General features: G+C 37.7%; 1 protein-coding gene across 1 annotated transcript in view; it reads left to right on the top strand.

Moving 5' to 3' along the window:
• The window catches only part of RAB11FIP2 (RAB11 family interacting protein 2), a 42,964-nt gene extending 20,476 nt beyond the window's left edge, over window positions 1-22,488 (top strand). Inside the window, exons 4-5 of the mRNA XM_020894442.2 lie at window positions 12,083-12,128; window positions 18,144-22,488. Of these exons, the coding sequence (XP_020750101.1) occupies window positions 12,083-12,128; window positions 18,144-18,371 (274 nt within the window). The 3' untranslated portion in view covers window positions 18,372-22,488. The remainder of the gene's footprint in view (window positions 1-12,082; window positions 12,129-18,143) is intronic.
• The last annotated feature ends 810 nt before the right edge of the window (window positions 22,489-23,298 follow it).

The raw sequence follows: 23,298 nt of genomic DNA, 5'->3' as shown, positions 1-23,298 counted from the left end.
TTCACCTTGGGGAGTGAGTGGACAGAGTAGTTTTTAGTACATAGCAAGAAAGCTTATTTTAAAAATTATGAGATACATTTTGAAAGAATGTTTTATAACAGTGACTATATACTGTTCTATCTTTAATTGTCTGCTAACTACTTAGTAGTTTTACCATTGCTTTTCCAGTTGGAGTTGTAGTCTTGGTCTGTCATTCCCTGTCTGGTAGGTTCCTGGGGAAGTGTGTTTGCTCCTTTAGGCTTCCAGGAGCCAATTAGTGAGTGCCCTGCAGCAGCTCTGCGTTAAGGATAACAGCCTCTTTGTTATGGAGCCTGGTGTGGGAATGGGGATATTCAGGTTAATCACATGTTTTGTTTACTTGAGGTGTACAATATATTGCTTCATGTAGATTTTTGCACTTTGAAAGAAATTAAATTCCCCAAATAAATTAAAAATGGAGATCATACCAAATATAACTTTATGTCTGATTCAGAAGATATATTTGATTAACTACTTCGACCAGAGGATTTTTCTGTGTAACGTAAAAATATAAATATAGTCATAGTAGAATATCCTAAAGCGAGTATAGTTTAGGTATCAAGAATTCAGGTTTAGGACTCAGGTCTGGATTTGAGTCTGTTGAATATCTGTCTGACCTTACTTAGCCTTTCTAAGCCTCATTGTAAAATGGGATCACAGCCTTGGTGTTGTGGAAGAAATTATATGATGTAAGGCACCATAAAGTGCTAATGCTAAAGGTAGGTTTGCCACATGGTAAAAGCTGGAAATGGTAGCTCTTGCTATGGTCTTACTACAAAGCATCTATAGGATCAGTAACAATTGCTTTGAATAAGTTAAATTATTTACAAGTAACTATATTCTCAGCTTTGAAAATCATAAATCATAAATAAAAGAACTTACGAGCTCATGTTTTTCACTGACTGATAAAGAACATACATTTGGTAGAAAGAAAGACATAAGAATTCTTTTCAATGTGTATGTTCAGTGATAATCTTTGATGAAATAAACTGTATACCACATTGAAATTAAGTAAAAGTATTCCCTATTTAAGTAGAAAATTCATGACTTTGAAGGCAGTGTATAATCCTGTGGTCAGAAATTATTACATGACACTAATAAGAACAGTGCAGGGTAAATATCTAAGCTGTGGCTTTACCTTAAAGCTTGATGAGTTTTTCTGAACTCACATGACTGAGTTCAAATTAAATTGTTCAAAGCTGTCACAGTAAGAAGGATAACTGCTGCTTACGGAAAACTCCTCAAAGTTTGAGTCCACTTCGGGAAAAGGGTCCCTGCCTTAGGAAATTCCAGGTAGTAGTGTATCCTTTCTAACCAAATAAGTGGGTACTTGTAAATATTATTTTCTTTTTAAAGTTCTTGTTTGGAAGAAGAGGCTAGAGAGTGTATTTTTACACGGAACAATAATTTTTTTTCTGGCAAAATCGCACGATTTCATAGTCCTGGAAAATCAGCTCTTAACTTGCCAAGACTTCTTACGGCTGGGCTTTCAGCCTAAGGTGTAGCATAGCCGGAAATCTCCCAGTCACCCCCGCAGCTCTGCTTCCAAGGAGGATACATACACAGAGCCCAGGGTTTGTGTCACCCTGTGGAGGGCCCCAGGAAGTCTGGTGGCCTCGCGTACCTCGTCTTGAAAGCCCTGCAGAGATGATGGTTTAAAGAAGCTGGTGCTTTCTGGCCACAACTCCTTGCGGGATATTCTTGAATGTTGGAGGCCGTCCTGGTGACTAGAGGGTGCCAAGGCTTCTTTCCCAGAACTTGGGCTTCCTGGTGGCTCAGACGGTCAAGAATCTGCCTGCAATGCAGGAGACCCCAGGTTTGATATCTGGGTCGGGAAGATCTCCTGGAGAAGGAAATGGCAACCCATTCCGGGATTCTTGCCTGGGTAATCCCATAGACAGAGGATCCTGGTGGACTACAGCCCATAGAGTTGAAAAGAGTCAGATGCGGCTTTGTCCTGGGTGCAGAGCCAGCTTGTGGTACTCTTGGCCAAGGGCACTGTGGGCCAACTCTCTTTTGTCCCCTCCTTCATGGAAGAGGTACCTCTGCCCAGATTGTCTTCAACCTCAGAGGAAAAGGCTGATCGAGGCTGGGTTGGTTTTGATTACAGAGAGCGCCTGAGCTGGGTCTGGCTCTGTGACGGGCCCTGGAGGCTTGTTCTCATCACTCCTGCCCAGTTTCATTGTTGGGCTTTCAGGACTGTCTTCCTACCTGTTCCCCATACCCTCAAAAAGACTCCAATGAATTTACAGCAGACAGTGGGCCACGGTCTACTCAGAGCAACAGGGTAATCACAGCACAACTTCCCAGAGTGACAAGGTTCCTAAAAATTTAAGGAGAAAAGATTTTTTTGTATTAAGACAAGCATGATTATGGTATGGAATAAAATGTAAAAATCTACCTGAATTTTTAAGTTAAATTTGAGATGTCAATGCAATTTTATGCTTGTTGTCAGATTTATTCTCATGCATCAGGCAGAGTACTGAAGAGAACAAAGTTTGAGAAGCTTAGTTTTAAAGAAATGGAGAACTCTCAGAATTCATAGGGACTTGTGTTTGGAAATTTGTAAATTGATTGACTATTTTTTTGTTTTGTTTTCTGCTATTCAGTTTGACTACATTTTATTTATAATTAATTCTTTTCTTCACCAGGAAAAAACAATAAATTAAGCTTGATCAAACATGATTTTCTTGATGAAACATGCCTTAATTTCATGAATATCCCTCAGTCCTCAAGTTTTAGGACTTCTTCAATAACATAGTGATTACCATATCACGATAGAAAAGCAGCTGGGTCTGAATTTGCTGTCCATGATCTGTGGTGTCACTGACCACAATTTCTTAATCATCTTGCCTACGAGATCTCATAAAAGATATCCTGTGAGAATAATAAGTAAATTACTGTTAATCCCCATGGACATTTGTGTGTTAGGTTCTGTTTTGCCATACAGGTATCAGTGTGCATGCCCAGTCCCAGGAGAGATAATGAAGTATTTTAATCTCTAGTAGCATTAATTTGATTTGGTACTCACTTCCCCCAACTCCCCCTTCAAAAGAAAGGAAAAAAGCAGTATTGAGTTGCACCTTGACTCTTAAGCCCTATTTGCATGTGTAATAGACATAATTGAAATGTGCCAAAGGTTTTGTTTTTTAGTGGAATCTCTCTGCAGGCACTTCATTTTTAAAGGTTTTTGTAAAAGGAATTGTTAACATTTCTTTGAACTCCTTTAACATTGAACCTTTATGAAATGTTTTCAGGATTTACCAGAGAATTTTCAATTTAATCTCTATTGTGATCAAATACCCAAACTGGTAGACCTGGTTGGTAAACTGGATAAACTGGCTAGTGGAATGGATTTTATTAGAAGTCACCAGTTTGAAACTTATTTCAATTCATATTGGTAGTTTTAAGTATCAGAGTAATTCTATCTTAAAAAGAATGAGCCCCCTCCCTTCCCCCCCACCTCCAGTAATAACGCTGTCAGGTCTAGATCAGAGTGATCTTAATTATTGAGAAAATTGATTTCCTCTGCTCTTTGGGGACTTGATTATTTCCTGTCAAAGCCTTTATTGATCAACTGTTTATTTAGTCAGTCAATTATTAGCTCAGTTTTTATTAAGCACTGGCTATTAATTTATTCAACATACATTTGTTAAGCATCTGCCATACCCTAGGTACTGTGTCAGATGCTTGGACTGAAAAGATTGAGATATTGTTCCTTTCTTCAAGCAGCCTGTAGTAGAAAGAAGTAGGGAGTTCAGGGATTAAGATAGATACCCAAAATGCAGACTTAAAAAACAATTATTTATAGAGCAGCTTGAGATCACAGCAGAATTGAGCAGAAGGTATAGAGATTTCCCATATACATCTTCCCATTACACAGAGGTAGTCTCTTCCATTATCAACATTCCCCACTAGAGTGATGCATTTGTTAAAATTGAGGGACCTACATTGACACATCAGAACTATACATAGTCCGTAGTTTACATTAGGGTTCATTCTTGGTGTGGTATATTCTGTGGCTTTTGACAAATGTGTAATGATATGCCTTCCTCTTTATAGTGTATAGAGTGTTACAGTGTTATGCCTCCATCTTTATAGTATCACATGGAGTATTTCCACTGCTCTAAAAATCTTTTGTGCTTTGCCTATTGACTTGTCCCTCTTTCTAGACACCTGGAACCTGCTGGTCTTTGTGCTGTTTCCCTAGCTTTTGCCTTTTCCGGAAGGTCACATAGAATCATTCGGTCTGTAGCCTTTTCAGACTGGCTGCTTTCACTTAGTGACGTGCATTTAAGCTTCCCACGTTCTTTTCATGACTTGAGAGGTGGTTTTTGTTGTTGTTGTTAAGCACCAGATAATATTCCACTGTCTGGATGTACCAGTTTATCCACTTAGCTACTGGAGGACATCTTGAGTGCCTCCAGGTTCTGGCAGTTAGGAGTAAAGTTTCTGTAAGCGTTTGTGTACAGGTGTTTGTGTGGACATAGTTTTCAGCTCCTCCGGGTAGACACCGCGGAAGGCAGTGGCTGGATCGTGTGGTAACCGTTCCTGTTGCTCCACACCTTTGTCTGCGTTAGCTGGTGTCAGCGCTGTCAGTGTTGCAGATTTTGGCCGTTCCAGTAGGTGTGTGATGGTATCTCATTGTTTTCATTTGTTTTTCCTCAGTAGCATATGTTGAACATCTTTTTATGCCTAATGCCATCTGTGTGTCTTTGATGAGATCTGTTGGAATCTTTGGCCTGTTTTTAAATTGGATTGTTGTTGACTTTTAAGAGTTCTTTGTATATTTTGATAACAGTCCTTTATCAGATATATCTTCTTTCTTGTCTGTGGCTTGACTTTTCATTCTATTAACAAAAGTGGTTTTTTTTTTTTTTTTTTTTTTTTTGGTACAGCAGAAGTTTTCAATGTTAATCAACTTGTATATTCTTTCTTTCTTCATGGATCATGCCTTTGGTGTAGTATCTAAAAAATGATTACCATACCCAAGATCATCTACATTTTCTCTGTGTTATCTTTTAGGAGTTTTGTAGTTTTATGCTTTACTTTTGGGTCTGTGATTGATTTTGAGTTAATTTTTATGAAGGATGTAAGGTCTGTATCTAGGTTCATACACTTTACATCGGATTTAGCACTTTGTCATTAAAAAAATGTTCCATTTAAAATCTCTTTTAATCCGAATTTTTTGAAATAGGTAATGAAGTTTTTGTTTCCTAATTAAAAATAAAATACGAAATGTAGAGCAATTTAATAGGTTGTACCTGGGTGCTGAGTGGTGGTGGGCAGTAAGTTTGAAAAGATATAATTAAGCACAATCGGTTTTGAAAGCCCCACTAAGAAGTTTTGTTATTGTCCTGGAGGAGGTGGGAAGCCAGTTTTTTGAAAGAAGGATGAGGAGATTAGACTTAAGCTTTAGAATGTCCTACCCACGCCTGTTGCATAGCTAGATGGGATGGAGGGAGGGTGGTAGAGCCTGAGAGGAGGCTGTTACTGTGGTCCAGGCTGTTTTAGTGTAGGTGGTCATGTGGTCTCATGAGCAGAAGGGTAACCAACACTGAAAACGAGTAGCAAGGAAACAATGAGAGATCTACGTCCAGAAGCTGAGTAGGGAGAACCTGACAGCTTACTGATGAGGCATGCAGGCTGGAGACTGGAGTCAAGGGTGCCTCTGAGGCTTCACGTTTTTGTACCAGAAGAGGAAAGTCAGAACTGATAGAAGAGTCGAGGTGGTGATTGGCTTGGGACAACTTTGAGATGCAAGTAATATACCCAGTCTGAAACTGAACAGACTTTTGTAAAGGAGGTATTGTTACAAAGGATAAAGCAGTTGTGGTCGAAGATTAAAGATGTAGCCGTCATCAGTCCTTATAGTGGTGGCAGCTGAAGTAGTGAGAAGATACGAAATCACCAAGGTAGAGTGGAAAAAGAAATTTGAAAGCAGAACCTTTAGAAATGGCTAGTGTCTCCCACCTAGGGCGGAACGAGGAAAATGGCTGGTAATCAGAAACATAGGAGAAAATATAGGCCATCACAGATCACAGATCTTAGAAAGAGAGAATACTCTTCAAAGAGAACTGAGAGGTTAAAGAGAATGAGGCTATTGCCTTAAATAAAAATGATTTGTTGTTAACCTTCATAAAAGCAGCAGTGAGGATGGGTGGTGAGGATGTGTTTCAGGTTATAAAGGTGAGTCAGTAAAGTAACAAAGACAGCAGGAAGGACTTGAGAGGGGTTAGAGATTGGCAAAATAAAAGTGGGAAAACATCTGAGGGATGATGGGCTGTAAATATGCTCTGCTGAGAGGGGTGAGTAAATACAAACAGATTAGGAAACAATTGGGATGTTAGTGGGGGTCCACAAAGCAGGTCCAGTAGGAGCGAGGGAGTGGGAGGATCCTAAGGTGAGATGGATCAGATGGGGTTTCAACTATGGGATCTTACTGTGGGAGACTGTATTCCAGTCTATTGATTCCTATTCCTTGGGAAACATGTTTAAAGGAATTCTGTTCGTGAAAATGTATTATAAATTGGAAGGCAGCATAATATTTAGTAGTAGTATTCATATCCCAGTCACTTCAGTTATTCATTTCAGAACTACAGTTTGGTTTTCTTTCTTTCTGTCCTATTTTAAATTATTGAGTGAACAGTGTGTGGCATTTGTTGTATATTTTTACATCAGTTAAATTCCTAGCAGGAAACAGATAACACACTCAAAGTGAATAATTGAAGAAAGTTGAATGAAGAGATCACCTTTGGAGGGCTGGCCGGGGTTAGGACAGCAGGGAAGGGATATTATAGCGCTAGGGACCTGCCGTGTCTGGAAGGGTCTGCCACACATAGGTGTGAAGGAACAGCTGTGGCTGTTTGTACAGAAGCTGCTGGCAAAGCTGTAGTGCCGTGGGGCTGAGAAGGTGGTAGGCTGGGACTGGGGGGCTGAAATAAATACTGTCTTCCCTTCTATCTGTCCTCCAGTGGTCAAGCACAGCTGGAAACCAATGGGCAAGGGGGCCCAGGAGGTGTGCTTTCCTGCGATCAGCCATCTTGGGTGCAGAGATGGGCAGAATGGAGCTGGGGAGTTAGGAGGGGACAGACAAAGAAGTGGTTTTCAGCCTTTGTTCTGTCTGTAAGAATGCCCACGTGTTGCACTTTTCTCAATCGTTCTGACTGGAAGAATACTCAGGAGTTGTGTTGGCTGCCTTGAGACCTGCCTCTCTGAGCTCCCAGTGGAGCCCTGTGTGGGAGGTACCCTTTGTGACTGAGAGCTTGGATGGTGACCTTGGGCGGTTTTCTCTGAATCCTGACTCTGCCCTTCAGTAGCCCTGTTACCTGGAGCAGTGTTGTTACCTTGACTTTGCCAGGCCTGTTTCCTCTTCTGTGGTGTTCAAGGACTAAGCGGGGGCAGCATGTAAAGTGCTCACCAGGGTACCTGGGATCATGGTTGAAGTCCAGCAGTGCCGGCTGTGGCTCGAGCAGTGTCCTTAACCGCCTGCTCTGCAAAGGGCATATTTCACTTTTCCTCTTTTCACACTCATTAAAGGTTTTGCATTATAATTCTCAGTTTCCACCCCTCCCCCAAAACTATGTCTCTCCCGCCAGTGAAGCTCCAGGTCTGCAGAGCCCCCTCTCTCAGCTAAACAGGAAGACCAATATTAGGGCCCCCTCCCTTGAGGAGAGTTAATGTCAGGGGTTCTGCAGTAGTTAATGTGCTTTCTGTACAACATAAGGAATTAAATGGTGTCCTTAAGAAAGTTGCTCCTCCACTCCTCTTCCTCTCTTTGACCCCCCTCCCAGACAAGCAGGACACCTCCTGAAATTTGCAGATAACTTGAACTCACTTGTTAATACAAAATGGGTCAAGTTGTAGGCTAAAATGGACTTAGCTTTATAATTCCAGAGTAACACATCTTGGAAAGATGTGTCATAGAAGATGTAATAATATTTGTTTTTAAATGCCTTCAGAAGAATTTCAAGTGTTGTTATATGACTTCTCCTTGAAAGATATAAAATCCTAGAGCCAGGAATTTACACAGTTTGTATTGTCTTATACTGACGAGGCAGCTCCATTAATCAGTTTTAATAGATCTTTGTTCTTCTGTGGGTTTTTTTTTTTTTTGTCTTGATAAACTTTTTCACCGTTAACCATATCTGCCCTTTCTTAGGTATTCTCAATCCAAAAGAGAACAAAAGGAGTTTTAAAAAGAGAAAAGAAAGGACAAAGAAAAAAACTCAGGTCACTGCCAAATGCCATAGTGATTTCTGTCATTTTATCACTTTATAAACGTTGGTTTGCTTTTCTGGCTTATCTGTGGGAAGCTAGTCCATAGCAGAAATTGAAGGACAGTTTTAAGTTTCACTAATTTGCTTACTCCGTATTTATCCTGACTTCAAAGTAAATTTATGTGACGTTATTGAAGAGATACTAATGATCCCTTGAAATAATTTGAGTACTGTTAATTAAAAATTCTTTAAAATTTGGGAATACCACAAGGTAAAAAAAATAAGCTTTTATTAAACTTAAAAACCTCAGAATGTTAACTTAAAGCCTTTGTTAGTTTAAAATATTTTTAAAAATATGAATTTAAAAATATTTTTATCAGTCTAAAGGTACTTTAAAATCTCCTGCTGCCACCCGACTCTTTTAGTCCTGATTTTGAAAAATAATTGTTTTTGAATTGTGAAGTTTAAATTTGTGTAAGACCTTTTCAGTATGAGCATGTCTGTTTATTTTTATACCTGATTTAAAAAACATTTTCCTTAACCCGTCAGCAACTCAGTTGAGCAGTCAGCCTATCTTCCTCAGTATCTTGTCTGACACGAGGACAGCAGTCCAAGGGGAAAGGTATCCCAAATTGGTGCCACACGTCGATAAATAGAGACATTTCATTTCTCCCCAAGCTAATTCAGTCCAGTTCAGTTCACTCTTTTTCCCCCTTAAGGACAGATCAGAAGAGGCAGCTGTGAATGACTGGGTTGGTCATGTGTTTGACACGTCAGTTTGTGAATATAAAGCCGACCACAGGGGACGGGTTCTGCCTTTGGATTTCAGACAATGGCCAGTCCCAGAGCTCTGGCCTCAGCTGGGCTGCGAGTGTGGGCGCACTCAGGTTACACACGGGTACAAAGACCAGGGCTCTCTGCGCTCCACACCTCCTTCCCTTCCAGTTGCGACCGTTCTTGGCAATTCACAGACCCTTTGCAGGTGTCTCTGAGTTTCACTTTCATCCCATAGGCTAAAGCCGTTGGATTGTCCATACTATTAGCTTTGTGATTTTGGTAAAATTTTTGTCCTAAGTGCCTTGTTCCTTTAAAATTCTTATTACAATAAATATAATAGGAACATTTCTATTTCTTAGTTTAATCATGCATTCCTGAGACATGTAATGAGATTTATACAGGTGTAATACTGTTTATTCTTTAAGGATGTGATGGGATCGATGTAGTCTGCCAGGCTCCTCTCTCCGTGGGATTCTCCAGGCAAGAATACTGGAGTGGGTTGCCATTCCCTCCTCCAGGGGATCTTCCCGACCCAAGGATTGAACCCTGGTCTCCTGCATCATAGGCAGACTGTGTACCATCTGAGCCACCAGGAAAGCCCCTGTGAAACATCTAGTAGCATTTATGAAAGATTAAAGTTGTCAGAAGTGGCCTGCTGCTCTGCGGATCAGCTCCAGGGGCCTCGTCTCTTACATGACTCCCCTTCAAGGGCTCCCTCCCACCCTACTGCCTGTGCCAGCCTCCTGGTGTCCTGCAGTAGCAGACGACATAGGTCCTCACTGTCCTCTTTCTCTGGACTGCCAAGCCTATCTTTCATGTAGCGTTATGTCCTACTTTTTCCTGGACTTAGACTCTCCTTGGCTGATTTGCTGCACTGGAATGCTCCCTTCCTCTGGGTGGTCTAAGAATTTAACTCAGGAGTGCTCTCTTCCCCCTGCTCCTGTGTGCTCACTCAAAACATTGCGTGTCTCATGCCTCATGCCCTGTGTGTTCAGGGCTTCAGCCGTGCAGCCGGTGCTCACTAAGTGGATCCATGAGCAGAAAACAGGGCTAGCACTGTGTCACTTCCACCACTCACCTCCCAGAAGCTGCCTAACCTCTCTGTGACTCATTTCCTTCTTTTGAAAATGAAACTCATACCTACCTTAAGGGTTATGAAGATGAAATGAGTTAATTTTGGTTAAAGTGCTTATTAGCACAGTGTCTGGCACAGTATAAGCAATATGCAAATATTCATTCAATAAAATAATTTACTGAACATGTGCTATCTGCTAGCCACCAGTGCTGAGCATTTTACCTAGTATCATCTCATTTGATCTTCCCAGGAGTCTTCCATGGGACTGTTAACATTCCTCCTGTTAGGATTCCCATTTTATAGATGAGGGAACCCAGACACACTCAAAGGCAAGAGTGTAGAGGGAAGAAGCAGGATTTGAGTCCACGCCACCACCTCTCTGCCTGTACCCACTGTGGTGTGCTGTCAGGCTGAGAGTCCGTCAGAGTCAAATGGAGAGCCACCGCAGGATGTGTTTCTTGACCCATTAGAGAACTGCACACTGTGAGATAACAGTCAAGGAGAGATTAGTCCCGTGGGCCCTCATGTTGACCTCCTTGGACCGAAAACCAGGGAGGATGGGAACCGCGCGTGTTATCAGCTGCTCCTGAGGCGCTGTAGGCCTAGGGGTACCACATGATGATGTATTTTGGATTTGTTATTGTTTTCTTCTAAGCCACTCTATTGTCAGACTTTGGAGGCTTTGCTGGTACAGTGACTCTAGTCTGGGACCACACAGAACACCATGAAGACGGTGAGGTGCAGGGAATGAGAAAATGTGTCAGCCAAACTTGCCTGTAAATGGTGCATCGTTGGTATTTAAAACATGTCTCAATCTTCCCTACCATGTCACCAGGCTCTACTGAGATGCCAGATTTATCCACAGGAATTCTAGGCAGAAGAGGTCAGCAACCAGTTCTGGTACCTACTACCACAACCTTTAGTCATAACAAATGAAACCTTGGCTATGTGAGAATCTCTCTCAAGGTGGTCATACACATGCCCTGTGGATTTACAGCTTGGGACATGTACTTGTGAAAATAGATATTTTGCAGGGTCCAGACTTTTCATGCATGCAGTCAAAAGTTTTCAAAGTGAATTTCTTCAAAGGATTCCAGTTACTTGCACAGATAATGAAAAAATATATATATATCTTTAACAGTGAAGTCTTTTTTGGGGGGGGTGTGGGGATTAAAAAGGTTCCTAGGACATTAATGCTTTGTAGAGGTTCTGATGGTTAATAGTCGTTAAGTGCTAGGTAAAAAATAAACTTGAAGAGCAATGATGAAATATTTACTCAGCAGATGGCTTTGAAGTTTAGCTTCTTTTTGGTTGCAGTCCCCTTCCTAATGGACATGTGTTAAAGAGGAAAATGATTATAACATTCAGCTGTGATGTTTTCATCCTCTGCATGGAAGAAATCCATTTTGTTTTGGTCCATTTGGGTATTTAAATTTTGAAGACCAGCTACTTAGAAATCCATTAATGACAGAAATGGTTCACACAGCTCTGAATTCATTCTCCTTGATAGGAAAATGTTTAAAGGTTAATTTTTCTAACACCTATAGGAATAATTGTTTTAAAAGATGGCTTCAACTCTTTCATTCTACATGCTTCTCACCCTAAATTTATTTAAGTCTCCTTAGTTTTATCTCAGAAGGCCTAAGGTGGGTGTATGTATTAAATGAATAATAATATTACAAACTTTAATTTTATAAAGTAGCTGACTAGGTAAATTTGCTTATCGTTAAACATGTTTAGAAACTATGTATTTAAAGATACAATTCTTCAATTCTAGTATTAACTGAAGGGTTCTCCCTCAAAGTTTAAAAGTATAGAATGTTGCGTAAATCTTGTTTTTCTTTTACATCCTGGATTAAATGTCAGTCACCCAGGTGGTGTAGGAGTTTAGAAATTGTTGTTGCAGTGCTGGTTGAAATGTTCTGCTTTTATGTTTCCTCCCACATGGACTGTGATATGCTTTTAACATTTATGCTTGTCTTTTGTTGCTCAGTTTTCATGTGAATCCGACAAGTCATGAGGACCTCAGGAAGATTCCGGTAAGTTGTATCGAGGGTTTGAGAATTACCAAAAACCAAGCCACAGGCTGTCTTTCTGTCTGTGGCACATTCTTGAAAAGGCCTCCATCTCCGTGAATCCCTCCGTTACCTACAGATTATGGTTTAGTGTGATAATCTGCAGAGAAAGAAACACAAAATATACCATAGGGTGTGACTTAGGTATGATCTATGGAAGTATAAGCAAACAGTTTTAGTTAGAATTGAAGTTCATTTAGAATATACAGATTTTGTTTGCAGGCTCTTTAAATATGAATAAGAAAGCTATATGTCAAAGTCAACATTATAATTGTTATGAAATAAGAGCATGTGGAGAAAACTAGCATTTTGTTGTTGTTGTTGTGACTAAGATTGAAGGAAAAATAAAACTGCTTGTTAATATTTAACAAGGGAAAGCTTCCTGGCAAGAGATCCATTTAACCAGGAAAGTGTGTTTGAAAGAACCTGTAGGACATTTACCTTCTAAGTCAGAATGAAACCAAATATGTTAACAGACTTGGTAGCAACCTGCTAAATTAACTCGCATATTTTGCAAGGATTATTCAGATATTTTAACTTCATTTCATTGTTATTTCAAGTTCAGTTTTCGATCTCTCTTCAGAGGTTCAGTAACATCTTCAGTCAATTCTAAATACTATATTAAACCTAGAAAATAAGTTACTTTATAAAATATGGACACATGTCTTGGTAGGAAACTACATTCTCACTGAGTAACAGAAATTGAGCCTTTATTCCAAGAGGCTGGTGGTTGCTGTTTGAACCATCTGTCCTTAATGTGTGTGATCCAGATGTATAATAAGAATTTTTCAAAGCAGTAACATATCACAATTTTCTGTGATGTGATAGGCCTAGAAGAAACCATGGTGTTGTGTAAACCATTCTAAACATAGTTGTCTTTAAAATGGTAGAAAACATTATAGAAGCAGAGGACTTTGTACTGTGTTTTTGCTGCTTTATGTAAATGATTTGTACGTTTTGATGTTTCATAAATACTCAAGTCTTTATATCATGCCAGTCTGGCAAGAAACATCAGAATATATGAAATCAGCCTTTGATCAGATAGTAAAATGAATTCTATCAGGCAGTTACTTAATCTCAAACAAAATGCAACATCAAAAAATCGATTTAATGTGCAGCTATTGTTTATTAAGTAACCTTAATTACAACTTCTGTGTGCTTGTAAATGTACTTTTCCAAATCTTGTAATTTATTGCTGCAAAAGCATCCTTAGAATTCTTTAAAGAAATAAAATGTGAAAATTGTTTTAGTTAAGGGATTTAAAGGTGATAAAAGAATCCTTGATGTGTGATTATTTTTCTCTGGAATACTAACTATTCTAAATGACAGTTAAAGGATTACTAGGTGTTGTTAATTTACTGCAAGATACAATTAAGAGGAGAAAGCTCATCCTCCTACTGATCGTTATTGAAAAAAAGTATTTGAACAAGTTTTATGTTGAAGATTATAAGATGTTTGAAGTAATTTACATTAAGTTCTCCAATAATAGCCATCCACTAAGTTATATTTTTTCCCCCTTCTGGACGTAGTATTTTGTAATTAAGTTTGTATGTCTTATATGCTAGTGCCAACACCTGTCTGTGAAAGCACAGTGTTTAAACAGGAGCAGTAGCCAGTTGAAAGGGCAGTGTGAGCTCTTTAAGGCCTAATTAAGAACTGAAAGGGAGATGAAGGGAGTAGGACAAAAGATGTGAAAGTAGCTGAGATGATATTCCCAGAGCAAAGTTCCTCATTAGAACAATAATGAGATGATCAGAGAATGCCAAGCCTTCATCTTATCTCTCTCTCCCTCCTCTAGTAGCCTTGGATGTCAGTTAGTACCCCACCAATATTTGGTTACCAGGACAACCTTTCTTTAAATCTTCAGTTATTTTGAGTCTTGATAATTTGCTTTTGTTGAAATTTAAATATTGTAAAAAATATACATTTCCTAGTTTAAAAGGCTAGCCTATGAGTAAAGTAAAAATAGATCAAAGTCGTTTGCACAACTGTTATTTAAAATTCCAGTTAGAAAGCTTCATGTAGTAATTCTTTTTTCTCACCCAATACTTATTTTCTTATATCTGTGTATGGAAATTTTTAACAGAGGTCGGGTAGGAATAAAAAGGATTGGTTATGAAAGAGGAATGGGGAGAAAAATTACATTAAATTTCAATATAAGAAGACATCTTAAAAACATATGTGCCATCTATATGGAGTACTAGAGGAAAAATATTGAGTACTTAGGAGTCCTGTGTTAAGTTATTTGAGTCTGGTAAGTTTGGAGATTTCTCAATTTTAGCTTTTCCAAAAATAGTATTGAAAGTATCTTTTGAAAAAATAATTCATTTTTATATTTGCCTGAGAGTTCTTAAGCAAAATAATATTTTAGAAAATTTTTTAGAAAATATTTTTTATTTCCTATTGTATGTATTAATCTTTATTTTATTTGCAATTATATCAAAAACAAAGATAGTTGTATTTATTGAGTATATTTAGTCAATTCAGAATCTTATGCTTAAAATTAGGTTTACATGATTTTCAAATATGAGATAAATCTGGAGTTAGGCATAAAACTGTTTTTAATTATTTTATATTATTCTACAGAACATAGTTTATATATAGTACATGTCTTTCTAAGATTTTTCTCTTTTTTTGGCATAGAAACTTGATACAGAAATTTGGGGTAAAATTTTCACATAAAAGGACAAATGGAAAATTTATTGAAAAGCTCAGAAGTGTATTTCCAAGAAATCTATTTCCCTATAATTATTAGATGATTGTGAATAGAAAAATAAGCCAGTTAATGATTTATATATTCTAGATTATGGCTGTAAAGTATTGAATAATATTGTGTGATAATAATTGATTATTTTGAGAGATTAAATTTTAGATTGACTTGTATCGTGGCATTGATTCAAGCTACTTATGTCAAAATAAAAGAATTTTCTGATATTTTTAATCCCCATTTTAGAGAAATGTTAAAAATTTATTTTAGCTACATTCTCTGGTAGTGCCGGTATAGTGTTAAATGTAACAATATAAATGATTTTCTAAGTGTATATTATCACTTAATTAATTTGGAGAAATCAGTTCTTAAATGTATAATTTGATTAAGAGAGGCTCAATCTGACAGTATTATTATGTTAAATTAAGAAAAAAAAGTAAAACAATCAGTTGATAATGAATCTCATTTAGTTTAATTTTGTTAATCCCTGCAGTTCTCAGAAGAACTGCTATTTTTTTCAGTAAATGTTGTATTAGAAAAATGAAATCACATTAGTTGGACATTATTATTTTTTTTTAAATGCAGTTCAGAAAAATCACTTTGTAGACCAGGAGATGTAAGAGTTGAAAGGGAACTTGGAGAACATCTCATTTATCAGAGAAGGAAAAGTGAGACCTATGTGGGTTTCTGTCTCAAATTTGTACAGAATTACTTTGGTTAAAGTAAGAGAGTAGCTTATTTTCAATTAATGTTTTAAATATACTTGCCTCTATGGTGTTTCTTACCTTTTTTTTTTCCCCCAGAAACATGCTTAGTATAATAAACGTCAATAAGAATGTGTTTAGAAAATTATAACTTTTATATCTCTAGACTACTTGTGACCAATTAGATAAACTTATAAATATGTGTGTGTATTTACTCTAACAAAAGGTTAATTGCTCTGAAAGAAAAGAAACTAAAAAGTAAACCAGCTTATCTCCAGAATTGTCCTTTAGTTTAGTAGTAAAACAATATTTTGAAATGTTTGGGGGACAAAGATATCACAACTCATAAAGTTGTATCTGTACCAGTTTCTAATGGTAAAATACTTTATTTTTAATATGCCTAACAGAATTTAAACTTACTTCCTTTTAGCATCCTTTCTATTCTGTTAATTTAGTAGAGGCTGTTACTAACTTTTGTCTGTACTGTTAACTGGGGGCTTCTTAGGTGGCACAGTATTACTCACCTGCCAATGCAGGAGACTCAAGTTTGATCCCTGGCTTGGGAAGATCCCCTGGGCTAGGAAAATGGCAACCCACTCCAGTATTCTTGCCTGGAATATTCCATGGACAGAGGAGCCTGGTGGGCTATAATCCATGGGGGTCACAAAGAATCACACAACTGAGGATGCATGCACCACATACTATTAAATAACTTTGTAACTCCTCGTGGTCCCTCCAAATGGTCTTACCCACTGCTATACCATTTTGCTAGAACTTAGCTTTACTCTTCTTTCCTCTCTTCCAAAACCTTCAGTAGGCTCTGTTTCCCATAGCACTAAGTCTGATGGCATTAGACATCCTTGGTGGCCTGTTTGGAACCCCCCATTTCAGTCTCTGTCTCTCTGTGCCCTGCCCTGAACCTTCTTTCCCAGCCGTACTCTGCTGATCACCTTTATTGACCACTGGGCCTTGAGCTTTGTTTCCTCCTTTGAACAAGCAGAGCCCACTGCTGGAGATTCCCGTACACATCTGTACCTTCCAGGATCTTTGAAGGTCTAGTGCAAGCTATGTCTTCTCTAAGACACCTTAGGGATTCTGTGGCTTGGAGAAGTCTGCAGCCCAGAATATTTTTTTGCCTTTATCCTAGCTAGAGAAGGGAGTGTTCTTGGCTAACACAAACATACTGGTATTTGTGCTCTTGCTTATGCCTTCGGAGCAGCACAGTCACAGGGTCTAGGGAAAGAAGGGATGAAAAGTTACACTTTGACTTTACTGATGAAAACTCCTGGATGCATAGCAAATTAAAATAGATCCTCAAAATGAATACAAATCTAATTTCCATGACAAGAAAAAGAAAAAGACCTGTCTGTATTTATCAGTCCTGGTTCTCAGTCCTCTGCTGAATAGATTAGACACTGTTAGTCCTTAAGAGCAAGGTCAGTTTGCTCAGGATTTTAGTGTATTTTCTTAAAGCCGAAAGGAGATGTTTGGAAAGAAAGTGATGAACACCAATTCCAGTTGTTGAATGTAGTGATAGAACTATATATAAAATGCCAAAAAGATTGCTACTTTACATTTTGCATAATGAAAAATCTCAGTATTACACACTTTAAATAGATGATGATACAGTGCCTTTTTGATGAAATTCCTGAGAAATATTTTCTATTAATATAGGATGCTTTATAATAAACATTAATCAGTGCCTTTTTGGCTTATGTTTTACCTTTGTGTTAAAAGAATTTTCACCAACAGAATAAGATTAAACAAAATAAGTGAAGTGGGAGACTGCAGATACACTAATATTGTTAGCATGATAGTAGTGGAACTCAGAGTTTCCTGACAACCAGGGCAAAAAGGGAAATAAATTGTACAGGTATTACTACTAGAAGGAGAAAAATAGACTAGTTTCTCAGAGGAGGAAAAGGTCTATTTGCCTATAAGTTAAAATGGTAGTTATTCCCATGGAGCTTCTTGCAAGGGTTGCCCATGGGTTTTTTATTATTATATACTATTACATAATATTATTATATAATAATATATATAATAATAACTATAATATTATATAATAATTTATAATAGTTATGAATGCCAGCAACATTTCGTAACAAATTGCAGAAGCAGAGTTGATAATGCTGTTTCTTGTAACCATCTTCAATAAAAAGGCAAAGCATAACATTAAGCTCTAGTTCAGTGGAAGCAGTTCCATGAGGACTAAATTAATGTCCAAAGGTCTAGTTTTCAGTAGCTGCTTCTATTTCCTACAGTTGATTCTTACAGATCTTTTGGTTTCATCTTCTTAAATTATAATAGAACATTTTATCTGTTAATCTAATCTTAAATTATATAGTCAACTTCTTAACACTAGGACATTTGTCCACAGTGTAACAAGTGGTTTTAGAAGAATTCAGAGCTGTAATCAAGGCGTGCGTCTGCGCTCGTCCTTTCCCGAGAACTGCCCCACGGGTTCTCGCCAAGGATCGGGAGGCGGGTTTGGAAAAGCTGAAGTTAGAGCAGTTGGCCATCTTCCTCTCGCACTCTGTTGAAGCGGCCGTCTTCCTCCTGTTCTAGGAGAGCAGCCCCTTTGATGGCGCGGCGGGCTGCCGCAGTCCGACCTACGAGGGGGCCCTGCAGGAGCTGGCGAGACTCCGAGAGCTCCTGAGGAGGAGGGACGCGCACATCCGGGAGTTGGAGGACTACATCGACAACCTCCTGGTCAGGGTGATGGAGGAGACGCCCAGCATCCTCAGAGTGCCCTACGAGCCGGCCAGGAAGGCTGGCAGATTCCCCAGCAGTTAACAAGCCAGGGGTACTGCCCTTACAATCGGGGGCGGGGGGGCGGCGTAGGGAAGAAAGGGAGACAGGACGGGAAACGGAAGAAAAGCTTGGTGCTGAAAGACAGACCACGCTATCGGGTTTCATTACATACTCTCCTTCATTGTGAAAAGTCGTTTCGCCTGTAAATATTAGCAGGGACTATCAAGAGTGACCTTTGAAGTGAGCTCAATAATTTAAACCTTTAAAGTGAAAAAGGGCCAGATTCTCATGAATAAGCCGTTCCTTAGGATTCACTTAGGTGCTGGTGCTGGCTCACTAATCTCCCTTAGGCCTCGAAGTATCTTCAGAAGTACATGACGTATTCCTCAGGAACAGGTTTCTTGTAAAGCAAAATTGATACTATGGTTGGTTTCTCAAAAGTCAATTTATAGACATTTAGCTGTAGGAGTAATGATCATTATAAACACTAATTTTAAAAAAAAGGTTCATATTTTATATACATACATGTGTACATGAATATCTAGATGTTCATGTATCTTTGTATGTAAAATACGTGCATATACCTCATATATACGTGTGTTTTTAGAACATTTAAAAACAACTGGTTGCCTCTAAAATTACAGGATACCAATTAGGGTTTCTTAATCTGGAAATATATGTGTGCTCTATCGATGCAAAACAAATCAGCATTGCTATTAATACTCTAAATGGTTTGTTTAGAGAAGCTGCTTCAAATCACTCTTGACAATATGAACCTTGGTTTCAAAATAAGCTGCTACTATATATTATTCTACCATCAGATCCTTTCTCTTTTTCCAAAGTAATGACCCAAAGTCCCTTTTCAAAGAATGATGTATTTTAGGAAACTTCATTAACTTCACAACAGCATGAGTTTTTTTAATTAGTTTTTTGTCTTAATATCTGAGCTTTGTTTGAGCCATAAGCAGAAGATAAGCAAATGTGATTTGTTTTGTTGAGATTTTGAATGTCTTTAAAATACTAGCAAAGAAAATATTAGGAAGTTATATCTGAAGATAATTTGGGGGGGAGTAGGTGATCATTCTGATGCCTGATAACCCAGAGCAATGAGCAAATTCTAGGAATGATGAATTAGGCTTGGTTTCAAGTTACATAAATAGTGGAACAGATGGTTGCATTTGGGTTCTGAACCACAATAAGATTTACTAAAGGAGGGGTGAGTTCTTAGAACAGATCTTTACTAGGATGACAATTTATACTGTTCTACATACTTGAAACCCTTTAAAAATAAAGCAGTATCACAAAACTATGTCAACTTTTATAAAGTCTGCTCTCCCAAAATGTTGACTACTTTCATGAATTTTCTGTATATATTTGTACAAAATTAATCTTTAAAGTGAAAAACTGATACAAAAATATTACTAATTATCTGCTGCTCATTTTTTAACTTTAAGTCTGAAATACATACTGTGTAATACTGAAATCTGTTTCTTCTGGGAAATTTACAATGAAAAGTTCACCTGTATACAGAGACATATATTCCCCAATCTTTTACCAAATGCATTTTTGTCTAAAATTTGTCTCTACTAAGACTTCATTGAGAGTTAAATAACAAAGCACATGTAATTGTTTTGCTCAGTTTAATATTTTGGATCAGATAATACTTGGCCAAGTTTATATTCATAAGCTAAAATTCCTTATTATTTGTATTTTTCTGAGTTGCTTTAGTTTTCCTATGAGAGCACAAATTTTGAAATTCTGAAAAAATATCCCAAATGTTAATACAAAAAATAATTTTTAATATGAGGAAATAGAGAAGGAAAAACGGCTCTTACCAACTTTTTCCTTCACTTCTGAATTTCTGTAGTAAACCTCACAGTCTGGTATAAAATTTTATTTTCTCATTTGAGGTCTTAGTAGTTCTTATTTTTTAACCTGGTGCCAGTTTTAGTTAACATTTGTTAAATGTTGCACAATTCTTAGTTTTTCTCTTGTTAGTATAATTGAGGCTCTTCTTACACTTTTAAAAGTATTAGAATCAATGTGTTTTCAGTATTATGAGATTATCTGCAAATATTTTAGTATGCTTTGGCCAAATTTACTTTCTATAGAATGACCCACGATACCAGTGTTGTACTGGGGATATGCTTTGTGTAAACAAAGCTCATGAAAAAGTAAGATTTGGGGACTACTATTTTTTTAATGAGGAAATTCATTTTTAAGGAGAGAATCTTGGCCTGTGTGAAAACTGTTAAGGATTAGACTTATCCTTGGTGAATGATTTGGCTATAACTGCATCAACATTTTTATCTTTATTCTGAGATAAGAACTGTATTGAAAATTGAATCTGCATTTATCACTGCCTGAAATGTTCCTTTCTGATGTTTATGAACTTTCTTTCATTCATGACCTAGAGTCAGACTTAATTTGCATTTTCATAATCAATTCGTCAATATAATGAACTAAAAATGAAAAGTAAAAATGAGTTCCTACGTAAACATATCAGTGTTTCCTGTTTGTGAGTGGAAGTGAAAGTGGAGTAGTATTAATTTCTAGCATTGTAGAAAAAAGGCCAGAAGATCACATTGGTTTATTTTTCCAAACTGTAACTTTTAAGTAGTATAATGGTATGTTTTGTTAGTAACTTAGGTGTGGAAATAAAACATATGTACTCATTAATGCACAGCACAATAGCTTATAGACAGATTACTTCTGCTTTCATGCTTAAAAAAGGAATGCTCAAAAATATTTCCACAAAAAAGAGGATTTTTAAAAAATTGCCATGTTTGTAATACTCTCAAACCTGTCTTAAGCTAACACAGTTCTGTTATGTAATTAAAAATGTCTCTGCTGATATTTTTTAAATAGTGTAATTATACAACCAGCTCCCCTCCAGGTTCTAAAATTCAGCTTCAGAGTATTGAACATACACTCCTACCACTTAGGCTTCAAGTTCATTTATTGAATACCAGGGAGTAAATCTTATAATTGTAAATAAAATAGCGTGTCACCCGTTTACGACTCTTTTTAAGTATTGCTTTTTGCTGCTATTTTCTGCATTGAGCCTAGTTCTGCCATCCTCTCATGAATGTAGTATTATCAGTAGATTATACATAACTATGTCTGTTGCTTTTAACAGCAAATGAAGATTTTGTAATTTTCCAGCTGTGAATGTTGCCCTGTATTTAAAGGGGTTTCATGAGTGGAAACCTAAAGTAAAACTCAGCTCGTTAGTGACAGACTTGCTTTCTTCTCATCCTTCACCAACTCCTCCACCCTCGTAAGAGTGCTTATTCTTCAGCAAAAAGATCTTAAAAAAAAAGAAAAAAATTGCTGCCTTTAATATACCTATTAATTGTTACACTAGAGCTTTTATTTTCCTCTGTAGCTTTTTAGAAAAAGCAGCCTACCCTGGATTTGCAAAACAGGTGAAACTTTCTGATGTCTGTGTGCTCATATGTCTTATAATACGGTTGGTGTCACTCGTGTGTGTAAGTGAAATACGAAGCATGCTCATTTCCTCGATCTCTTTGAAGTAAAAGGAAAAGGATTGCAGTGCTGCTGGCTCATAATTGTAGATGGAAGGGTCTGTCAGCCCACACCGAAAGCCCCCATTTTCACAGATTTATAACTTTAATAATCCAGATGCACTCATTGGAAGTATTTAATATGCAATAGGTAGCACTTTAACTAATTAATCTGCATATGAAGGGTTTTCTGATGTATTTAATAAGAAGTGTAGAGGCTCTTCAAGCATTAAACTAGAGTTGACATTTTATTTCATTTATTTTCCATGTCAAAAAATCCACTCTTACAATGGAACTGAAGTCTGTAACAAACGATGCATTGGGCTTATAATCTTAAGTCTTCTAGGTGGTTTGTATTTTGAGGTACAAAAAAAATGCTGCAGATCTAGAAATGTATATATTTAGCAGGTATTTGAAAAATACAAGCATTATTTATAACTGAGGAGTATTACAATTACTAAGGAAAATGCTCTAGTAACTTGTATACACTTTTGCAGGTACAAACTCAGAAGTATGTAAGCATTACATAATGTGACAGTTGTGTAATTTATGTAATCTGATGCATGAGTCAGAATTTTTATATAATATATGATTATTGGTTTATTATAGTTGATTAAAGTGTTTAATCTTAATCTGGTTGTCGTAATTTCTTATTGTAGATAGCACAGCATGAATATGCATTTGTCCATGAGCCCTCCTTTTCTTCTAAAAATGCAGTACTTGGATGCCTTATCATTTGATGTGTCGCAGCAAGGATTCTATAATACCTGCAGACTCATTTCACTATGAAAATAATTTTGAAAATTCATTGAGAGAGTGGCTTATACCTCACCGTGGACACTGTTGAGCAGCCCTTTATAAATACGCCATCCCCTCACAGGGACAGAACTTAACGATTTGGTGGAAAATTACATCTTGAATGTTTGTATAGAATCTGAGACCTATACTGAGTGCATTATCTCATTTATTCTTCACAACAGCCTTCAAAGGTCAGGACTATACAAGCTTTCAGGGGAAATCGAAGACGATTAACAGAATATCTACTTCCGGAACTCAACAGTAGACTAGAGTTGGCAGTCCCATGGCATTTCTCACCACTGTTTATGGTCTGGTTCTTGGCGAAGACCACCGACTCCTGCCCACTTCCAGGCCTCTCAGCCTGCAGTGCAGGCATACAACACCTGTCCATCCCAGATGCTGTCCGAGGGCAGCAGGAATCGAAGGGCGTGGGATGATGGTGGGTGTGGCAGGATGTTAAGTGGTTGCATTCTAGATGAGACGTGATCCACACATCGTAGTTGTAAAGGTAAGGAATATACACTTGGAACAAGGGAGTTCTCTGCAGACAGAATACCTTCCTCACCCCTCATTGTCCTCAGTTTTAGAGGTCCATTTAATGTATCTCATCACCTCCTCCAGTATTTCTCTAGGTCGTTCCCCTT

The sequence above is a fragment of the Odocoileus virginianus genome, chromosome 7 (genome assembly GCF_023699985.2).
Source record: "Odocoileus virginianus isolate 20LAN1187 ecotype Illinois chromosome 7, Ovbor_1.2, whole genome shotgun sequence".
NCBI classification, from domain to species: domain Eukaryota; kingdom Metazoa; phylum Chordata; class Mammalia; order Artiodactyla; family Cervidae; genus Odocoileus; species Odocoileus virginianus.
Note: the sequence above shows the minus strand (reverse complement) of the source record. Positions and strands in the feature narration are given on the sequence as shown.